General features: G+C 39.8%; 1 protein-coding gene across 2 annotated transcripts in view; it reads left to right on the top strand.

The window, feature by feature from the left end:
* The window catches only part of LOC102201629 (oxysterol-binding protein-related protein 10), an 89,748-nt gene that overhangs the window by 5,493 nt on the left and 63,607 nt on the right, over positions 1-20,648 (top strand). For both annotated transcript variants that reach the window (XM_005740721.1, XM_005740720.1), the window contains exon 2: positions 10,158-10,333. In XM_005740721.1, coding sequence (XP_005740778.1) covers positions 10,158-10,333 — 176 coding nt within the window. The remainder of the gene's footprint in view (positions 1-10,157; positions 10,334-20,648) is intronic.

Genomic DNA, 20,648 nt, shown 5'->3' with positions numbered 1-20,648 from the left:
TATACCTGTGAAGGAAGACGATCAGATGCTCCATCCTTCCTCAGGTTGTGTTCAGCTCACAGTTAATATCCGTAAGTGCCCGCAGCGTAAAAATAGAAACGTTTGAAGGAGGAGAGGCCGTGCCCCGGTGGAAGACATTGTTTGAGTAATTACATTGTCAGTCACGTTTTATCACGTGCAGGAACACAAAGTGTGTGTGTGTGTGTGTGCATGTTTGGCAGGCCGTGTCTTGGTGGGCAGGAGACCTGAGTGGAGCTAATTCTGCCACTGTGTGGGCGGCCATGTGTCAGCGTGAAGTACCGTTATGTTGAGTAGGTGCTGTGTGCGTTTGTGTGAAGAAAATGTGCTAAGTAGTCAGTTTTGTTTATATATGCACATATGAAATGCGTGCTATACTTGTAACCATAGTAAATGATTCAAACCCTTTAAACCTAAGCATTGATGACAGTCACAGTCAGTGTAATATAATAATACTCATTTATTATAACACTGTTGTAATAATGGCAGTGTGACTTTAATAATGTGCCATTATGGGAAAGCTAGTGACACATTTATACCCAGATGAACTGATGAAAGGAAAGATTTTGGAAGGGAAGAAGTTTAATGTGCAACAGAGCAAATGAGCTCAAAGTTTGCCTGAAGGTGCTGTAGAGATTAATTGAAATGCTTATCATAAAAAAGTGGTTAATAAGAATAAATGGTCTAAGGCAGTGTATACAAAACCAATAAACAGATGGGGTTGTTAACAAGAGTTTCAGTATTATAAGCATTGAAACTGCAGAAATCTGGAAAGCCAAAAACCCCCAAGAAAAAAACAGCCTTCTTTCAGCAAGTCTTTTCTCTGTCATAAGCTCCTCCCACCAGCGTAAGCACACGCATCTGTGTCATATGTGTGAAAAAGGCAAAAGTCAACACACAAGAGCAGTACTTACTCCTCTGTTTAATTTTTTTAATTATAAAGCGCCACTGATCGTTACACAATCTCACATGAAAGAAAAAGAAAAGACAAAAACATCACAAGCCACGTCTTCTACACTCCAAAGAGGGCGAGGCATTTCTAGTTTCCTTTCAGATGACCTCAGTTATAAAGGATCAGTTATGTTTCTCAAAAAAATGAAAGAAAAATCACATGGTTCAAAGTGTTCTTTCTAGCTGCCTGCGTGTGTTTCCTCCCACAACCTAAACATATGCATCTTAAGTTAGCTGGTGATTCTAAATTGACTGCAGCTGTGGGAGTTAGGGTTGGGTACTCTTTACATTTTGAACCCATAGTGGCAGCATGAATTGGCTACTATGCTCGGCGGTAACTTTTTAGTGCTTATTTTGAAATAATAAATGTAGATTTTTGTCTTACAAAGCAAGTCCATACTTCTCGACTGAAACATTTTATTTATTGACAACATTTGTTCGCTCTGACAATGTCTGACGTTGACGTTGCTATCAGTGTTTGCATACAAAGGTCTTTGATATAGTTCCTCAGATAGCGTGTTGCTTTCCCGTCAGTACAATGCTGGTAAGAAATTTCAATACAGCCAGAGGAAGAATGCTGAGTTTAAATGTCAAACAATAAAGTGGAGGGAAAAAAGGCCAGTTTCTCTGACTACAGCTGATCCAACTTCCTAATTAATTACCTACTGCGATATTGACAAAGTGCCCAGAAAATGTTTCATTATCATCTATGGGTTAACTTCTCATATGTTGATGGTCAATATGCTAAAGTTAGTTGGAAACGTATAAGGCTATAAAATAGGTGGACTGGCAACAGGCCTACACCCTGATTATTACTGTGTTACAGTTGGAATGGTCTCCCTCTCTGAAGTGTATTTAAGAGAACTTTGGGATGTTTTTATATTTAAGGAAACCAAGTAGCACAATCATTTTAATATCAACAAAAGTCCTTACATGCACTGACAAAAAGTGTGGCTGAATATGAAGGAGATCATTAATATGCCATCTATCCTTCGTATGTCCCAGATGCAAACTTTGCACAGTGTCACAAAGATTAATAGAGGAAGTGTTGTTTGCAAGCTGCTTGTTATTCAACAGTTGATTACCATACACGGTTTATGTTGTGTTCGCATGCATAAGAGGAAGTGTTGTCAGACAGGTTTTGTAACAAACACAGAGCACAGTCAAACTTATTTAGAAGAGAGAATAAAGGGTAACAGGTTTTTAGAGTTTATTCTAGTTGTGTGTGCTTATGTTTTTTCTGTGCTTCTGATGATTTGTCAATCATTTGCAGATTGACTTCCTATCTGTCTGAGCTGCTTCACATTCACACACCTGTAACAACTCTGAGGTCATGTAACCAGTTGCTCTAACACATTCCTCAAATGAGATTAAAACAGAGAGGTGATCAAAATATAAATGTTTGCACTAAATATATGGAATGATCTAACTCTGCACATCTGCTTGGCTCAGATTTTAAATCCTATTTTATTTTAATAAATTTTTGTCTTTTAATGTTGTGTATTGTGTTCTGTTTTCCTGGATTTTAGTGTTAAGTTGAATTGGCCTATATTTTGCTGTTTTAAATGTGCTGTATAAACAAATTTGACCTTGACTATGGCTTGTAAATCAGTAACTATTTTAAAGCCTTTTATATCCTTATCACGCTGAAAAGGAGTGGATAGTTGGTAAAGAATATAGTGGATGGGAGGAAAAAAAGAACACAATCATTATCAAAATCCTTAAATCAAGTCTTAATTCTCAAACAGCTCTGTGTAGAAATGAGACTATGACTAAAACTTAAAGGTGCAGAAGTCAGATTGGTCAGGAAGCCTTTGAATGTGCAGACAAACACACACATACGAGAACTCATCTCCTTCTTAATGCTGCCCTAGAAGCCACGAGAGTCCATTTGAGAATTAATAGGTTGACATTATGCATTCTCCGGCCTCTCAGACTAAACAATCAGTTTGCCACAGTGAAGTGTTCCCACTTAAAGACACTCGGAACATATTTAGCATGTCTGCAATGATAGGAAAATACTCAGCTTATTTATTACAGACACGTAAGTACCATCTGTGAGGCCTGGTTTACCTCTCGCAGCTTTTTCTGTCTGCATTTTGAAGTCATGCATTACCTGCAAGTGGTTACTGTGTGATCATTTCACGCTAGTGGACATGCTTTTTGTCATTTTAAAAGTAGAAATGTGAGCTTTTGATTGTGGATTGTAGCGCACAGCTAGTTTCCAGGGGGACGAATGTTGACGACACACTTTAAAAAAAAAAAAAAGGAAAAACAACGTCACCTTCTGCTGCTGTAAATCAGTTGTAACATTCATCATTCCATGGAGAAGATATCTAACTTAATTCTTTGTAATTTGGTTATCGGCATATGTATGAAGTGTGTGCCAATCACACAATTCATACCATTTATAGCTCTTTCTCAATTTCCATTTTAGACCGTCTTCCTGTATAAGAAGCTGTGAGCGTCGTGTAGATGTTATATCCATGTCTTCGTAAGTGCTCTGCAGGGTGGGGGATGTACTGTGATGAACAAATAATTTCTTTGCACTTGCACTCAGTGGAAAAGGAGCTCTGCTGTGCTTCTTTGATCAAAGCTGTGAATCGGGGTGGTGCAGCTCTGGTGGGTGTTTCTGTGTCTGAAAAGGGGAAGAAAACTGCAGGCATTAGCTTGGCTTCATGTTGATATATTTCTGTCTGTTTAATGGCTGTATCTCCTGTCTTTTTGCTGTTTCTTGGGTTTCTGTTCTAATTTTCTGTTTTTTGTAAGGCCAGCTTTGATATTCGAGTGCAGGGGAAAGGGAAATGAGTTAGCATTTTGCATTTCCCCTTTCCTTCATATCTTGTTTGGTTTTCTTGTGTGTAGTTTTCTTGTATACTTTTAGGAATGCTTAAAATAACGTCTGGTTTTAACAAAGCCTTTTAATAGTTTCATTGCCCCCACTTGTGAAACTATTCCATGTCCCTGATATGGCAGCTGGTCAAAAAGTACAGCCTGAAATGTTTAGATGTTTAAAAACGTCAGATGGTAAAGTTTTATTATGATGATACGTTTGTGGAAGCAAACAAGAGTTAAGAGATTGTGAATGATGAGCTTACACTCACCAGCTACTTTATTACATACATCTATTTAGTTGCATGTTAAAACATGATTTATCAGCAAATCAAGTCCATGCATTTGTGGATCTAGGTATGGTTAGGATGACCTGCTCAACGTCACACTGAGTATCAGGAAGGAGAGGAAAGGTGATTTGAGTCACTGAATGTGGCATGGATGTTGCTGCCAGCTGGGCTAGTGCGAGTTTTTCAGAAGCTACTGATCTGTTGGGATTGGATTTTCCTGCACAATCATCCCGAAATAATAAAAAATATATATATCTAGTGATTTTTAGAGAGGTTTGGATAGACCGCTTCAAGCAAAGTTTGGACCTTGAAGCAGATGGACTACAGCAGCAGAAGACCACACTGGGTGCCACGCCCGCAAACTAAGAACAGAAAACTACAATTCACAATGACCTCATCAAAATGGATAATGGGAAATTGGAAAAACGTTGTCTGGTTCTGATGAGTCATGATTTTTCCTGAGACATTTGGATGAGGATCAGAATTTGGCATAAATAACATGGGGAAAAAAGATGATTCTGATGACAGCATGAAACCATCCTGCTTGGTATGAACAACTATGGGTGGTGCTTTGAGTAGAGGATGTTTGGGATGTGGTGAAACGGGAGATTTTCATCATGGTTATGTAGCCAACAAATCTGCAGCAACAGTGTGATGCTACCATCTCAATGTGAACCAAAATCTCTAAGAAATGTTGCCAGTAACTTGTTGAATCTGTACCACAAAGAATCAAAGCATCTCTGAAAGCAAAAGTGGCTCCTAACCAGTGCTAGCAAGGTGTACCTAATGAAATGATTGAGTATAATTTATTTGGCCACAGCAGTGTCAAGATCTTCTCATGATGTTACAGGAAAATAAAATGCCAGCAGCATGTAATCTCCCTGATAGTTGCCAATCACTCTCTTATTGATCCCCCTTTTCCTGCCAATAATCAGTGTGATTCACTACTCTGACGTCCCTCCAAGCATATTTGAGAATTAACTGCCAAAAGAGCAGCGAGGAGATGTAAATCCTGCTGACAAGCCATTTCCTGCAGCACAATTGTTAAATCCATTAGGAAATGGTAGTGTTTCTGTTGATGTGGACAAATGTGCTTGACTAAGCTCTTTTTAAAGTGCAAATATTGTTATGGTGGTGATTTATAGCGGGCTCTATGTTGTTACAGATGTCTGCTCCTGAGTGCACGTACAGGTTTCTAGAGATAGAAAGTTTGAACATGAATTCTAATTCAAGTATGTATAAAGGTTCAAAATAAACAGCTGTGGTATATTTAGAAGCAATAAAACCCTACGTGATGACACGTTCTCTGATATTTTAAGGGCGGATAACAAAATCGACTGCAGATGGTGATTTGTTTCATGATTGCATTGAGTGAATTGATTTGTCCATTAAAGGTATTGAATGTCTTTGCCAACAAAGAATCCCACCCCAGGGTACTGTAATATCTAAACTGAGTAACAAAGGCATTCACATTCATCATGCATTAGCACATATTACTGAGCATATTCAACTTCCTGTTCTGCTTGGTCACCATGCATTTAGTGCCCATGTTGTATCTCTGTGTGAGCCTTATTCTCATAAATTTCTTTCAGCACCTTCCAATCTGTTTTTTCCAGGACACATTTTTCTTTCTTTTTTCTTTTTTAATCATGATGTTGGGTGTCTTTTGAAGCCCTACAGTTTCATTTATCAACTGGAAAGTGACAAAAGCCCACATAACAGATTGTGAGCCATATGCACAGCCTGCATTTTAGATACTAAGGTACTGTAAAATATTGTTCATGAATCAAGTTTGATACTAGTTGGAAATTAGATTTACTGTCTTAGATTTTACTGCAGCCAAACTAATCATCTTTTCATTTGGTCGGCGGGCTGCTGCAGCCTCTTGCGTCCAAAGGCGAAAAGGTCTCTGTGGGCCAAGACTCTGGCCCTGCAGGTCGGTATCGGCTTATCAGCAGAGAGAGCCCACGAAAGCCCGGACTTTGCTTTCTGGCGCCATTCATCATATCAAAAGTCTGCAATGTGGTTTAGCTGGACAAGCGAAGACTGCCTGGAGGGGGTCAACAGTGAATGCCTCCATTCTGCTGACTGCACAGGGGATAAGACTTGATACACTGCTGTGAGCTCAACATGCAGCGCGTGAGGCCGTCGAAGACAGCCCTGGATATAAAGTGATGCAGGCAGATTGTTCCCTGGATGGCTGCGGTCGGCATAAATCTCCAGCCCTCCTGATGGAAGGGGACAAGACTGTGAGCAAGGATCAATTTTCAGACGGCAGCGTTCCCCGTGTGCTCGCTGGAGCTGAGAGGGTTCATGGGGAAAAATGCATCCTGTGAAGGATGGAGAAGTTAGCAGCTCAAGCAGCTAATGAGTTAGGAAATTATGATATATGCACTGTTAAAGCAGTGGTTTTTGAATACGCTGCTCCAGTTTATCTCAAGATTTTAAATCAGCCTTCGCGTCAGTGTGCTTTGCTTGTTACGTCACACACATGCTTGTTTTGCTTTCAAGGGAAACTTTGTCATGACTCACCTGAAGTGCGAGTATTTTAATATCTTTTTAAGGCAGCTTGTAAAACATTACATTATTCAGCATCCCTCATTTCATTTGTTAGTTAGAGCTTGACCTGGTGTCCGTGCCTCCAGCCATAAACTCAAACTGCTTTGTTTTGAGCTCTTTTAGATTAATGAACAGATGCAGGCAGCATGAAAAAAGCCTAAAATGCATCCAGGAAGGAGGGTTGCCATTCACTGTCCATCAGGGTCTCAACAAAAAGGTGCTCTTTGCATTCATTTGCTGCTTTTACGCATTCATACACCCCCACCCCCCTCCTTCCGTTGCCCCCTCTGACATGCTTGTATTAGTCACGACCCACCTCCTTGAAAGCTGGGAACCAATCAGAATTACCATGATGCAAATGGAAGAAAGAGGCTGGAAATATATGGAAAACCCAGTTTCCCAGTGTAGCTGCAGAGATGTGACAGAAAAACAACAATGAAAATCTGATTTGTGCAACACTTGCTGGCCTCACTGTTTCTATCAACATTTTTGTCAATAAAAATAACCCCTCAAGCAAAAAAAAAAAATCAATAGATTACTTCATGACTTGACCGACTTTATTTAGTTTAAACAGGCACAGTTTTGAGTTCACTGGACTCATGTGTGAGTCATGTTTCAAACGTAATGTTTAGTCAGTTGACAAAGATTGATTCGCAGCATTTCTGTTTGCGTGTCGCACAGTTTGAATGACTTTCTGCTTAACTAGGAGCCAGCATATGTTTGAGGATCACACATCAATAGGGTGTAATGATAAATGGAAAGCAGTGTCTGTTCAGCAGATGTTGGTTTATTGTGGTAATAAACATTTTTGTTTTGTTTTGTTTTGTTTTTTTTCTTTAGTCATTAGAGAAATGATCCTTTGGTGTTCTGCGCTAATATATCATAGATCTGATATAAGAGCTAGCATCTCATCTCACTAGCATCTCATCTCAGCTTTTCCTAATCATCTAAAAGGCCTGCATAGTCCTAGGAAACTGATGGTTATGTTCTTTTCTTTATACCTTTTTATCCTTTATTTAGGTGAGTAGTGAAAGCTGGGAAAGACATACAGTTAATGGCCTCAGGGTGGATTTGAACCCGGGTTTCTGCAAATGCTTAAAAAAACGGATCACGAGCTTAACCTGATGGGCAACAATGGGGGCTCATATTTTCACCTTTTTAATTAAATAATGATGCAGATACATTGGTAAAGGAAGTTGATGCGTTTCCATTAAACTGTGGGGGATACAGATTCATAACAGGTAATAAGAATATAACCTGTTATGAAGAAAATAGGAAACGGTGCCAGTGTTTGAAACATTAAGTAAACAGCTTTTCTGAGACACCCAAAAGACACATGTGACATGGAGTGGATAGATGGCGCCTTAAAGTTCTATTTAAGATTCATATAGAGAAAAAATTTCCAAACCTTCCTAGCCCCACGTGGAAAAATAATTGCACCCCTTTGCGAAGTCATGAATTATCTGCTGAGACCTGTTAAGTCAAAACTGTTACAATGGTAGATGTTTATATAAAATGGCCAAAGTTTCCAATAAAGCGTCAGTGAGTGTACGTACAAGTAATCAATATGAACCCAAAGCTCAGGCTTCAGACAGTTCCACGTTTAAAAAAAAAAAAGAAGTTTTTTTTGTCCTGATCTGCATGATGTCACAAAGAGGGGATATCATCAGAGACACCATGATAATTCAACATTTCCATGATGCTTAACTCACAATGCATTGGTAAGTTCTCAGTCTCTTCTTCTCATGTCACTTGTTTTTATTGCTGCAAAAGGGGAGCGTGGCGCAGACAGCCTGATAAATATTTTTCGTTAAAAATGTTGCAGTCTAGTCCAAGTTATTTGGATACAAATACCTGTTGACTGCTGTACTGTTACAAGTGTTTTGAATGTGAGACAGCAGTCAGAGTCTTCTGTGACATAAGAGTTCTTGTAGATTTGGGTACAGCGGTGTCATTTAAAAAACGTTGTGTCATACCTGGACTCCAGTACCTAACCAGTACCAGCAACCCATAAAGTTTGTGATGGATTCTGTTATTTTCTTTGCTCACTCTGAAATGGGCAGTAACTTGGTAATCAGCTCTCTTCTTTGCTCAATCTTTGTTTAAAAATCCAGAATAAGTCCATATGTTTGATTTGCACATGGGCGGCACTTTCCTCGAGTTCTTCCTCCGATGCATTCATCTGTGTTTTACCGGTTTCCTCCCACATGCTGACTGTCACTTCTTTTGGCCTCACTAGAAATGTTGTTGTACGCCGTACAGTGACAAATAAAGGCACTCTGTTCTAAAAGCACAAAAACAGAGCAGCCGAAAGTAGCTTTTATCCCTGATCATTAAAATCCAGCTGATGTTCAAACTTTCTGTTTGCAAGGGCAGCCAGTCTGATGAAAGATTGCTTGAAAGGAGAGTGGACTGGGAACGGGAGCTAAAACTGAGATAAACTTGATGGCGATGTGCCACAGCCCAATGTAGGATGAAATCAGATTATTTTGAACTGCAGATCATGCAGATCTACTCTAGTTGAGTCCATTAATACAAATATGGAGCTGGAAATGAGCATAATAGGTCCACTTAGGTTTGCTGATCAATACTGCAGCTCCAGTAATGGTGCATGGAGAGTTTTATGTTTAGTTTTTTTAATATACAGGTTGAATCTCAGGGAAAGGAGGATGATACAGGGCGCCTCTGAACATGAACACAAGACAAAGACAACCGCTATTGCCTCAGGCCTCTGTGCAAAAACATGAAAAGGTCAGCCATAGCCACCCAGTGCCATTGTGGTCTGTGCTGAACTGCAGAACCAGAACAAAGTGTTAAGCAGAGCCGACGGACCAGCTTCTTGAATGTCATACGCGATCCTTTCCGGCCACAGGAAATGAAATGTCTCTGCCTCTGTTTGCCTGACTGGCTTTGCATCTTCCAGCCAGCGATGAGGGATTCAATTACCCAGTGATTGAATGCGATTCATTAATCACAAAGGAGAAAATGTGGGGTTTAATTTCCACGCCTTGGGCTGTGGGTTCTGCACAAGATGACCGCGCTAATTGCTACCATGAGTAATTTGGAATCAAGCTTGCCGGCTTGATGGTGCTGAAAGCAGGCGTTAATGTAAATGAAGGGCTGTTCTTTTTATTTTTTTTTATTTTTTGTTCACGAGTGCTGCCTGAAGAGAGATGTGGTGAATAATATCCTGCAGGCATCATTACATGGGAGGTGAGATATGTTAAGGGTGTTGAGTGTTATTACGGCAGCTCTCTTTTTGCTCCATTTCACATACATTCATGTCCCCCGCCTTGTTTTCCTATTCTCTTCCACATCCTGCACAAAGTTTGTGCAGCAGGAATATATAAAAAAAGTTTTTACCAGTAAACAAGATAATGAGAGCATAAAACAAAATGATGATGATAACGGTCACGGTGCTTCTTCCATTTCCCGTTCCCCGGTCTTTTCCCTGGTTCATTACTTTCTTAACTTCATTCTCTCTCTCTGCCTTTTCCTCCTGTGCAGGTATTTTGTGTTGGATCCAGAGCTGGGACAGCTGCAGTACTTTGTCAATGAGCAGGGGAAGAGCCAGAAGCCCCGTGGCTCGCTGCCTCTGATCGGCGCCTCGGTGACGACGAGCGACGAGGCTCCGCACATGTTCATCGTAAACGCCGTCAATGGAGAGCTGTATAAACTCAGAGGTATGTCCTCGCGCTGGCCTCAGGCTGCCCGTATACAGCAGAGAACAAACAGTGAGAGGGTGTGTGTGTGTGTTTTACTTTGGATTCCTGTGAAGTGCGGTGTAGATACTAGCAGCGGCGGGATGAATAGCGGCTTATAGATGGCTCATAAATTCGAGCTGCAGTGTTTTTCTTTAAAGAGCAAAGACTTTCGAGGACATTTTTCTGCTTATTTGATTTGTTATTACTTCATTGTTTTGGTTCAAGCCTGAGCATTTTATTTTTAGCAACACTAGATAGATGACCTCCTGAACACTACCTGCTCACGTCCACACAGAGAGATGAGTAGTCAGTGAATCAGTGTTTCATTCAGTGGTTGGAAGAGGTCAAGAAACAGATAAGAGACGAGGAATCTTGGATTTATGTTCGCGACGTGACAAAAACCATGACATGAAATAAGAGCGATGTGTTTATTTAGCACTAGAACTGCCATGGATTCCTGTGGGCTGGTGGCTTTTTGACTCAATCCTGCAACAACAGCAGTTGTGTGCAAAGAAGTAAGTTCTTCAAGAAGTTAATTTGTGAATTAAAACAAAACAAAAAAAAAAGCTTTTTATACTTTATACTTGAAAAATTGGGGGTTTAGTTTTTAGTTCTAGTTTAACAAAACATTTATATCTTTTTATTACAGAATATAAAGTTAAAGCGTGTACTGGAATTCACTAATAAATAAAGATTATACCGAGCAACACAATAATAGATCTAAATCATTTAATTATTGTAGAAGAAAAACAGAGTTAAAAATGAGTTTTGGATAATGGGCTGTATTAGTTTAGCTAAAATAAAGAAGGTATAAAAAATAAAAAACAAAGTGCTCTCTGTGACACAGATTGAACAGGTCATTGCCCACAGTTGGCTAAAGAAAAAGAAAGATACACTGTGCACTAAATCAATTATTGTAAAAGTACAACACAACATCTTCATCTGCCTCCGCCCACCAGACCTGCAGCTGCTCTGCTCCCCAGGCATGAAACATGTCTGATTCAGCTGTTCTGCTCTGGGTTTCACTCTTTATTTGCTCTGATTAATTCCCCGCATGCTGGGCTTTCTGCTCGGTTCAGCTACAGTTCTCCACGCGCTCCATCACACACTCCTCCGCTCTGACCTGGCTCAACATCCCAGGCATGACCCTTTCAGAGCGGCGGTAATTATTCATCATTTATCCAACTACAGTTCCCTATATATTTATTTATCAATATCATCTAGCTATGTCTGGCTCATGTTAAAGCTGCCTTCACATCATAATGTGTCCAAACAAGTGCGTTGCTAGGCAACCCGGCATTCTGCAATTGCTGTTTTACATGAATTTCTATTGGCTCAGGATGACACCCGATGTCTAAGTTGTCATAATTCTTTTTTCTTTTTTATCCCACACACTCCAAAGTTCATTATATGATCAATAAACCCGTTTTAGGGAAAGTCGTGAGATGGCAGAGTTTTCATTTAACAGAGTTACATATGTTTTAAAATGCTACTGTCTACTGTCACTGATTTACAGACTGCTTAACTGAAAGTATGAATCTTTTGCCACAAGGTGCCACAGCCAGTGTAAGCATAAAAGTAGCCTAGCTTGTGTTTTTCAATGAAACCTTTAAGTAAAAGCAGAAAGTAACCGCTTAACATTAGAGCTTAACACAAGCTAAAGTAACCTTGTAACTCTTCAGTTGCACAATGTTGTCACATAATAAAATTGAAACTTTCTTTTCTATTTTCTACCTGGGATGGTAGTATGTTGGGTCAGACTGTGTCCGGTTGTTCAGTCTGACGTCACTAGCCATGTCTGGGTCTAAACTCCGCTGCAGGTCCATATATCAAACGATCACTATGGCATTACTGAGAGTTGAAAAACTGTCTAAAGTCTTTCATCTTTAATAAAATGATCAGCATTCTGCTCTACCAGGTGTAACAATTGAGTTTAACATCCAGGCATCCATGAAAACGGAATTTATGACATTTAACGGAGTTAGAAGTTAGCAGGGAGTTAGCTCGCTAGCTTCTATCTAAATACAATATAGCCTGACTGCAGGGTTTTGGAAACAAATTAAAACGTACAGCTCTGCTATCACTTCCAGCATAAATGAAGACAGAAAACTAAACAGCAGTGACGTTTGTAGGGTTACTGAAGTTGGGCTAGCTGATATATAATGATGTGCTACGTGACCGCTAGCGACACAGCTATGTTAGCATAATATAAACAAGCTAACTTTTTTTCCACTCGATAAAAGTTAAGTGAGTGTTCTCGGTGGTCAGGAACAAATGTAATCGCATGGCAGGATGCTGTAAAAGGACCAAACTTCAGCCTGGAGAACAACTGAGATAATCCATCCACAATACGAGGTTAGTCATTCATATACTGCTGCATGGGCTGGGCTGTAGTTACATCGTAAGGTTTTAAAAACTGAGCTTAAATAAATGATTAGTGGTAATAAAAGGTCAACAGGGATCACTGACTGTTTTAGGAGCTTTTTGAGATCAAATAGAAGAAAATACATAACATTAAACATGTTAACAACACAAAAGCCATATTAAACGCAGACTACTTTAGACCCGGAAGTAGGATTCGTCGCGTCATCACTGAACAACCGGGTAAAGTGGATTTCCATCCACCTCGTCACACTGTTCCTGTGATATATTAACGAGTGCTCCAACAATCCTTCACCTACTCTGTCCTCCTTGGGTTCCTTAATAGCTTTTTTTCCCTTTCTGTATTTTTTGCCTCAAGTATATCCTTTCCACCTTAGTTAGTTAGTTAGTTAGTTAGTTAGTTAGTTTTCTTGTTCACATTGCAAAATACTATGCTTTATTGGAGATCTTACCTCTGATAACTCCTTAGGTACTAAATAGTCATTACAGGGTGGCACTGCTGCTCTCGCTCTCAGACATGACTGGTCTTGTATTGTTGTGCTGGCTAGGGAGCGTAAACACGTAGCATTATCATGTCATAGATATTGCTATTGACACTATTTTATCATGGAAACATTTATGTTTTTTATGATTATATCGAGATATGACATGCACAGCCCACAGGATCAAACTTAATAGTGGCTATATAAATAAAAAAATCAACTTAGGTAAGGGTGGCACAGTGGTTAGCACTGTTGCCGCACAGCAAGAAGGTCCTGAGTTCAATTCCACCATCAGGCCGGCGTCTTTCTGTGTGGAGTTTGCATGTTCTCCCCGTGTCTGCGTGGGTTCCCTCCGGGTACTCCGGCTCCCTCCCACCGTCCAAAGACATGCAGTTTGTGGGGATAGGTTAATTGGATAATCCAAATTGCCACTAGGTGTGAATGTGCGAGTGAATGTGAGTATGAATGGTTGTCTGTCCCTGTGTGTTAGCCCTGCGACAGACTGGCGACCTGTCCAGGGTGTACCCCGCCTCTCGCCCTATGACAGCTGGGATTGGCTCCAGCACCCCCCGCGACCCTGAAAAGGATAAGCGGTAGCGAATGGATGGAACTTAGGTAATCATCATTGTTCATTTTAAATATAATTTAAAACCAATTTTTATTTGAACTGTGATGTTGCATCTATATATAGTCATTATTTTTCATGCAAATAAGTCGGCATGCACGTGTGCCTAATCCAGATAAGAAATTATGTTTCTATGGCCATTCAATAAGTGAATTTACACAAAGGTGAAATGTTTCTTTAAGAAGTATTGCCGCAACATGATCCTTAAGGTGGTTACTGTGCTAAAGGCCTGGGCTTTCAGTGACCTGTATCCACTTAAATAAGAGAGACTCCTTTTTCATTGTTGCTCCACTTGAGCTGCTGGAATGTCCCCTTACAGTCTTGAGGGGGAGGATATCAGAGTAACTTGGCCTATATTCTCTGAATAACTCTGTGATCCAGTGAATCAAGCTAAAAGGAAACAATAATACCACAGTGAAGAAGAAGTTGGACTTTGTAACTCACAGAAGAGGTGTTTCTATTTCCAGTGACTCATTCAGATGCTTGCCAAAAAAACTGCAATCCTGTCTCGACTGGTGCCAACACCCCAAACTAAACAAATGCGTTAGAGGATGGTATTGTTGTTGGGGTCAGCAACAAAGATATCCTTAAAAATGTTTGCTAAATTATATTTTAAAAATTAGCCACAAAAGAGTAAAATTTGTACTTGCAAAAGCTCACTTTGCTCAACCAGCAGGGCACAAAGTGGCTCAAATTAGCTTTTTAGTAGTCTGTGAAGTTAAGATTGGCTGGTATACTCAGTTCTGGATATTGGTTACCATGGGAACCCCTGAAACCTACTTGGATGCGGGTTGGGGGAACTTTAAGGTTCAGTCGGGAGTCATTTTTCAGTCTTTCTGGTTTAGCTGATAAGCAGTGTATAAGTCCATCAATAGTCCAAGTCCAGAGCTGTAAATGCCACCTTTATTCTCAGAATGATATCTCTTCACAGGATAGCTTTGAACGACTTGCCTTTTCCCTAGCTGCTGTAAGAAGATGCTGGATACACACAATCTGTAGCATTTCTCACACGGCTATACAGTAGCCTGAGAGTTTTCTGCCTCTAAACTGAAGCGGCTTCGTCCTTCCGTTGTCGGATATAAGGACACGTGGGCCGCATGTTTTGTTGCTGAGCAAAGGTGAAGAGCGACTTGAATTTAATCATGTCTGAACACTGAGATGAAAAATTAAGCTATTTATCATATGAAGACTCAGAGATGCGAAGCCAATGAAAGGGTCAGGTTTTTGTGAGCTGGGTACAAACTGGCTTATTAGGATGCCTGGCACAGTTTTGATTGTGCAGCTGTATAATTAAAGCACAATGTTTTAAAGCCATCATCAAGAGTTATTGTCTGATTAGTATTTGTAAGACTTGTATGGCTTCTCAGGATGGCCCCTGTTAGCTGTGGACAGTTTTGGCTGTTGTACATATTCAGCATAAATTTCACTGAATGGTAATTGGGTGTTTACTGATTTGCTTCCCTGTGGACAAATTGTTGTTAGTTATTGTTTGATTTAGACCATATGCTAACGAAAAGTGTGTAAAATATGTCAAATGTGTAAAGACTGTTGACTGCATTTAAAAAGTGCACAGGCTGTGCATGACTCCACTCAGAGGATTGTGGAGTATTATTTTGAAACCTCTGATGCAACTTTTCCCCCGTATGAGTTAGTAGACTGTATGATGTTTGTTGCTAAGAACATAAATAAAATGATATCATAATGCCACTTACTTAAAACTTGGATCTCGGATACATACAGGTTGTTGGTGATTGGTTGCTGGCTAAGTGAGTGTGGCACCAGAAACCTCTTTGTGATTGATTGCTGCAGTCGCAGCAAAAAGTTGAGCCTTCAAAAAGTTGAACTGTTTTGAAATGAGTGTTGCGAGCGCAAGGAGGAAAAAAATGCTCTGACCTGAGGATCACAGGCCCCTAATCACACATAACCTTAAGTCTTAATACCGTTTGAATGGGTAAGGAAGTTCATCTGCTATACAACTGAGAGTTGACATAAGACAAATTACATTCATAGGCCAAAAGTGGTTTTTGTACCAGGCTGTAAATGTGTTTAATTTGCTGTTAGGTTTGATGGGTTTATATAGGAGTATGTGCAGAATGGCTCTTGGTAGCAGGGAAAAAATCTAATTGGCCATTGTGATGTTTGGACTGTTAAGATAGAACTGAAGAAGCTTCTCGGATGAGAGGTGAAACGTCTTCAAGCAACTTAAAGAAGTCCAGACGCTTTTCTTTGCAAGCTCCTTTGACCACATGAAAGAGCCTTACATCACCACCTCAGGCTGGTGATGATGATGATGTAATGATGTTTGGGGGATATCTTCTTCAGGGCTCTTAGTACCCTTAGTGGTGTTTAAGCCACATCCTTTGATGGCTTCTTCCAACAGGATAACGCGCCACATCACAACACTCAAATACTCTCAAACTGGTTTCTTGAACATGTTTTACAGTGTTGTCAAATGACCTCCAAGGTTATCTCGCTCCCAATAGAGCATCTTTGGGATGGGGGTGGAACAGAAGATTCACATCATTGATATTTTTTTCTTTGGCTTTGGTTTAAACTTCTTTGGTGGGTGTTTAAAAACACAGACTACATGATCAGCTTTTCTACTTTCACTGAAGTAAACTTTTACTCTGCTACTCGTCTAAGGCGAAGTAAGAAAGGAAAGGATTACATCTGTTGCAGTCCTTTAAGGGTGCGATCATTAAGGAACAAAAATCATTAAAATGTGCCAATAATTGGGGAGCACTCAGTCTTTTGTCTTTATTAACAGCCACTGTTCACTTTCACATAGTAACTTTTATCTCAGAATATGTGTGACTTTTGCCTTAATTGGACGTTCTTACTCTGTTTAAAGATGACATCAAATTCCTCTTTTCTGATCAGGGTAGGAGATGAAAATGAACTGCTTGGTGCAAAAAAAAAAAATCAAAAAAAAAAATCGTGAGGTGCAGTAGTGTGAAGCAAGAAAAAGCAATTGTATCTAAAGTTAGCCTGTAATCACAACAACGTTTCTTTGCATATAATGCACTGGGACTGCTTTAGCAAGAGCAATCATAGGGTTCAAATGTCATTGTGCTGTGCTGATGAGTGAAGGCTGGTTGCTGGTTACTGTAATTGCCTGGCAGCTCTTCCCTCTGTTCTAGGCTTCGTCAGCCCGTCCATTTTCTTGAAAATATGTTTAAAGTGCCTCGCTCATAATATCTCCCAGCACTTTAATCAAATCTAACTGCTCGTCCAAGCATTAATCCTCAGACTCACCATTATCATAACCAATAACATCTTTCATGACACTGTAATTAAAACATGTGTAATTAGGCGGTGTTGGTGGTGCCATGATTGAGTGGGAAGGAGGTTTCTCTTTCTCTCTCCTTCTCTCTTGATCACCTAGTAATGTTCAGATATCACTCAGCCATCTCTGTGGGCTGGATATTGACTTTTAAATAAGAGCAGACTAGGACGGGTGTCCATTGTTGCTCGTTTTAAATGAGCACACGGTCCAGCTTCTCATTTTCCTGTTAGTCTTCTCACTTTACAGGGCAAACTTTATGTATTCATGAAATGAATTGAGCTGTCAGTGTCACCTCCAAGACAAACCCAGCTAAATTTATTTCAGGATCAGTGTAATCCTCCTCAGTGAGGCAGCTACTCTTATATAAATGCTACACTACTATTTTGCATCCAGTGAGTCAGTCTCTCTCATATTTCTTTATTAAGAGTTTATAATCAGTCATTTTCCAGGCCTTTTGAAGGTCTTTACAAGTGTTTCTTTAGACAGCGGCTGCTTTATCAAACATTTTCAAAGGAATTTTTGGTTTAGTTTTTTTGGATTCCCCCTTCTTTAGTTACACCGATGAAAAATACCAAAGATTTAGTCAGTTTGTTGTTTCACTTTGATTCAGTCTGACCGTTGTAATGGAGCTACAAATATTTACATGAGAATACAACTGATGAACTGAGACTGATTTCCTAATCATTAACTCATTGGTCAATCACTTTCAGCTCAGAAAAAATTATTCATTAAGGCAAAAGCCCATTAGTCTCTGGTTTCTGCATGTTACCTCCAACAAGCCAGACTTTCTTGTATTCTTTTAAAGTGAGAAATGGTCTCAGTGGAAAGGTACCTGTCAAGAAGCCATTGTTAAGGAAGTGAAACAGGGAGAAAAGGCTGAGGCATGTCAGGTTACACAAGAAATGAATGAAAAATCGGTGGCAATAAGTGTGATGAAGTGATGAACACTGTCTACAACCATCTGTAAAATATCTGCTTTATGGTTTAAGGCTGTATTTCAGCCAGTGGCACTCTGGCATTCATAATTCTGTCAGATATTAATCCACAATGCAGTACCATCAGAAAAGGATCTGATTGTCAGCAGCCTAATTTTTCAGCATGTCAACGATCCCACTTTTATTGCAAATGCAGTAAAAGCCTACCTGGATAGAAAAACAGACAGAGCCTGGACCACAACATTATTGAAGCAGTGTGGGACCATCTTGACAGACAACAGAACAAAAGGCAGCAAACATCCAAAAAAGAGCTTTGAATGTCCTTCAAGAGGCCCAGAGAACTGTTCCTGGAGACTACTTAAAGAAATTACAAGAAAAATGCCAAAGAGAGTTCAGGCTGTGTTGAAGAATAAAGATAGTCATAACAAATATTGACTTCCCAGCTCGTTAGAATCGTACAAACTTTGTTTTTGTTTTTTTATGCTGTTTTTACATGTGTTTTTGGATATGCTTCAATAAATCTCTGCACCTATTTCTTTATGTTAATAAAAAGAAAAGACGAGTGACTCAAGATTTTTGCACAGCACTGTATGTATATCACTTGTGTCAGCATATGCACAGGTGCAAGGCTGGTGGTCAATACAGATGACTAATTACCTAAAATCACAGCTGTGCTTGTGCACATCACAGCTAAACATCAGATTTAGGCGCTTGCTCATCTGCGGGTAAGTCGTCCCTTTAGTCAGAGTGAGTGATTTCTGTGGATGATGACAAGAAGAAGAAAGTGGGAAGCTTGTTACTGGATATTTTTTTGCAGAAAGACAGCTTGTTACAGGTGTTTTTGACTGAATACTGTGTGCTCCCTGCAGGGGCGAGCAGCCACTCCCAGTGGGAGAACACACATCGAATGCGGCGTTTGTGTGAATGTCTCATTTTCAGAGTTGCCTCTTCACTTAAAGAGACCTTCTGTAGCTGGCAGATGTTGGCAGTGAAAGTGATTGACAAGTGCAAATTAAATTCTTCCTGCACTAAAATAACCCGAACCTCAATAATAACATCTCAACTTAACTTTAAAAAAGAAATCTCAGAAGATTTTTTTTTTGGGTTGTTTTGGGTGATGATGTAATACCGCATTAATCCGATGATAAAATGTGGCCGTCTTGTTTTATTCTCCCTAACAAGGAGAGTGCTGCACTCATTTTCCCACTTAAACATCTTCTGATGATTATATTTGTGAAAAATACTCTGGAAACAAAGGGGAGTTGATTTAGGGTCCAGTTTGCTTCAGATGAATGTGTTTGTACAAAGTGATGAAAATTACACTATTCTCAGAAATTCTCAGTGGTGCTGCATTCACTTACACATTTAACAAGCAAACAAAAAAGCTGTGTGAGGAGTTTGAACCCTGCTAACTTTCACTCCAATACAACCAGCCCACTTCTGTTAAACGCAACATTTCCAGTGTTCCCAAAAACTATCAGGGGATGCTTTTCCCCTGCAGAAAATCACAAAGTTTCACTGATGTTTGGCATAAATCCTTTTTTAAGAGAGTACTGAGGACTCTCTTTTTTCCAATCTCCAGTAAATGAGTAGTGGATTAATGGTGCTCACAAAATGCACTGTTTGACTTGAATAATGTTCCTATCACAGTTCCTGAAGTTTTTGGTACAGCAGAGAAATGAGAATTTTAAAAAGAAAGAAAAGGTTCAAGAGTGCCTGAATATCCTTAATTACTTCTGTAACAGACAAAAGCATTCCAGTGCTGCAAACTGTTAATAAGAAAAGACTTTGATCTGTTTCGTTTTAAGTATAAAAAAAAAAAATGCAGACAGAGAATCCTGTCTTCATAAATGCGGCCGCCATCAGCAATGACGTCATCAGGAACAACGGGACTTTCTAGTATTTGCAATCCTTGTTTGCTTTTAACTTCAGTGTCTGTAAACATCCCTCAAAACTATTTCTGAACAGTTTCTGAAGTTTCATAAGCTGCAAATAAATGATGTCCTGTAAGTCCTCGTTCAGCGAACCTCTCGACTGTGAGGGGAAAACTCTCTGACGGAGGTTTCAGAAAGGAAGATGTTGTTCAAGTTGTGCTCCGTATTAGACAATCCTCCACACTCTTTGTGTTGTACAGCCACAGGAGTGCAAGACTCGCTCAGCCATGATGTATGCAACAGGAAATCCCACCTGCGGCATTATGACACCTGGACTATTTTCACTTGTGATATCTTGTCTAGACCGTACCTAGTGTTGCTTTAAGCTTTGGAATATTTCATTTTAATTTAGCGTTTCACTTTGAGTGCCTTAGTTTTACTTATTTCTTCTTCTTTTTTTTTACTTTTGAGTTTTTGTTTGGTATCTTTCATATTTATATTTAAGTGAGCGTCTGTAACAAAACACTTACACTCCTGGAAGTTATAGAGAAGTTAAGAAATATTCTGATTTTGACTCTGAAAACCCCGTTCACAGAGCTACCCACAGCCGGGGGGTGCATCCTTGCCAGTCAGCCAGGCAAGGCAAGTTTATTTATATAGCACAATTCAACAACAAGGTGATTCAAAGTGCTTTACAGAGACATTAAAAA

Source organism: Pundamilia nyererei, unplaced genomic scaffold (assembly GCF_000239375.1).
Source record: "Pundamilia nyererei isolate P.nyererei 1_Seehausen unplaced genomic scaffold, PunNye1.0 scaffold00102, whole genome shotgun sequence".
In the NCBI taxonomy this organism is placed as follows: domain Eukaryota; kingdom Metazoa; phylum Chordata; class Actinopteri; order Cichliformes; family Cichlidae; genus Pundamilia; species Pundamilia nyererei.
Note: the sequence above shows the minus strand (reverse complement) of the source record. Positions and strands in the feature narration are given on the sequence as shown.